The 2,500-nt window shown below is 41.5% G+C and overlaps 1 protein-coding gene across 1 annotated transcript in view; it reads right to left on the bottom strand.

Moving 5' to 3' along the window:
* The window catches only part of LOC122261359 (neural-cadherin), an 80,359-nt gene that overhangs the window by 50,293 nt on the left and 27,566 nt on the right, over nucleotides 1-2,500 (bottom strand). The window contains exons 2-3 of the mRNA XM_086551706.1: nucleotides 915-1,169; nucleotides 477-640 (exon numbers count right to left, since the gene is read on the bottom strand). Coding sequence (XP_086407832.1) covers nucleotides 477-640; nucleotides 915-1,169 — 419 coding nt within the window. The remainder of the gene's footprint in view (nucleotides 1-476; nucleotides 641-914; nucleotides 1,170-2,500) is intronic.

The following is a 2,500-nucleotide window of genomic DNA, read 5'->3' as shown; positions in this document are numbered from 1 at the left end:
AGACAATGAAGCTTCGAACTATATCGAGAGGCGCTACTTTTTTTTCCAATGCAATGGGAAAGTTTTCGCGGCTGCATGTATATTTTGTGTGCATTTGGCCCGAGACATAAGGAATTGAGTCATAAGTCTGATCATGAGATCAAGATATCAGAATGCAGGTGCAATACAGACAGGTAAATATATTAATGAGACTTTGTTTTTCGTACACACACACACACACAAACACACACACACACACACACACACACACACACACACACACACATATATATATATTTATATATATTATATATATATATACATCTCATGTAATATATATATATATATATAAATACTCTATTATATATATACATATATATATATACATATATATATATATATAATATATATATATATATATATATATATATTATATATATAACCATATATATTTTTATATATGTATCATAAGACGTGTATGGATGGACATAGTTTACCTTCCTTCCCTGACTTGGCTGGAGGCGAAGACGGCGCCGGTGTCACGGCTGAGGGAGAAGAGGGGGTGGGGGGCGCCGACCCACTCGAATACCTTGTCTCCGATGTCCCAGTCGTCGGGGTCGTCCACGTAGATCCTCCCAAGGGGGGCGTCCGATCCCCCTCCCTAGCGAGTGAAACGGGACACATCATTAGTCTAATTCTGCATTTTGGTAGTTTCGCATCTATTTCGTTATTATATGTTTTATCTCTTTATTCATCTTGTTTTCCTTTTCATTTCCTGCAGATTCAGTCTTCCCTTCATAATATATTGCAAGCAGTGCACACGCTTATTGAAAACAGACCACCTTAATATAAAAAAAAGGAGAATACCACCGCCAACATGTTAACAACATGTCTCATTCCTAGCCCCGCCTTCCGCCCCCCTCCCCCCGCCTCACCTGCGTCTTCCACAGGTAGACCGTCTTGGAAGCCGGTCTCATCGGGTTGTCGTTGATGTCGTCGACGATGATGGTGAGGACGTGGGTGCCCGTGACTCCCCCTGCGTCCGCGACTCTCACACGGACCTCCAGCTGGCGGTGCTCCTCTCGGTCCACAGAATCAGCTGTTCTGACTTCCGCTCCGCCCCGACCGCTGTCCAAGTCTGGTTCGGGGAGGAGAGGGGGCGAGGTGTAAGTGGAATTGGTTTGGGATGACTGGTGATAGTGATAGTGGTGATGGTGGTGGTGTAGGTGATGGGGATAGTGGTGATGGTGGTGGTGTAGGTGATGGGGATAGTGGTGATGGTGGTGGTAATGATAATGGTCATGGTAGTAGTAATGTTCATGGGATGAGGGTGGAGATGAGGATGATGATTAGGATGATCGTAATGATGATACAGAGAAGAAACAGCGTGGTATAGAATAAATTATGTAAATGTGAATATAAGATATATGTGTATATAAACATATGTGTATCTCTCTCTCTCTCTCTCTCTCTCTCTCTCTCTCTCTCTCTCTCTATATATATATATATATATATATATATATATATATATATATATATACATATATATATATACACATACAATACTACATTATAACACTATACTTATACAACATAACATCTACATATATATATATATATATATATATATCTATATATATATATATATATATATATATATATATCAAAGTTGTTGAAAAAGCCTCTTTGGTACTGAAATAACCACTGGCAGAGAAAAACCTAGCATTAAAAATGGTCGAGCAAAAATAAATTCTGAACAAAAGTAGAGTATGTTGTCATCAGTACCTGGAGTGACAGTAACTTATTTTTGGTTATTCCTTTTTTTTCTCTGCATTGTGAGCATGGATCGTTTCGAAAGACGCGGAACGAGAGAGAGGGAGTAGAGCCCCTTTGTAGAGCTCCTTTGTAGAGCTCCTTTGTAGAGCTCCTTTGTAGAGCTCCTTTGTAGAGCTCCTTTGTAGAGCTCCTTTGTAGAGCTCCTTTGTAGAGCTCCTTTGTAGAGCTCCTTTGTAGAGCTTCTTTGTAGAGCTCCTTTGTAGAGCTCCTTTGTAGAGCTCCTTTGTAGAGCTCCTTTGTAGAGCTCCTTTGTAGAGCTCCTTTGTAGAGCCCCTTTGTAGAGCTCCTTTGTAGAGCTCCTTTGTAGAGCCCCTTTGTAGAGCTCCTTTGTAGAGCCCCTTTGTAGAGCTCCTTTGTAGAGCTCCTTTGTAGAGCTCCTTTGTAGAGCTCCTTTGTAGAGCCCCTTTGTAGAGCCCCTTTGTAGAGCTCCTTTGTAGAGCCCCTTTGTAGAGCTCCTTTGTAGAGCCCCTTTGTAGAGCTCCTTTGTAGAGCCCCTTTGTAGAGCTCCTTTGTAGAGCTCCTTTGTAGAGCTCCTTTGTAGAGCTCCTTTGTAGAGCTCCTTTGTAGAGCTCCTTTGTAGAGCTCCTTTGTAGAGCTCCTTTGTAGAGCTCCTTTGTAGAGCTCCTTTGTAGAGCTCCTTTGTAGAGCTCCTTTGTAGAGCCCCTTTGTAGAGCTCCTTTGTAGA

This window comes from Penaeus japonicus, unplaced genomic scaffold (genome assembly GCF_977035675.1).
Source record: "Penaeus japonicus unplaced genomic scaffold, GWHDUDI00000001_assembly GWHDUDI00000025, whole genome shotgun sequence".
Classification (NCBI taxonomy): Eukaryota; Metazoa; Arthropoda; class Malacostraca; order Decapoda; family Penaeidae; genus Penaeus; species Penaeus japonicus.
This window is presented reverse-complemented; position numbering and strand designations above follow the sequence as displayed.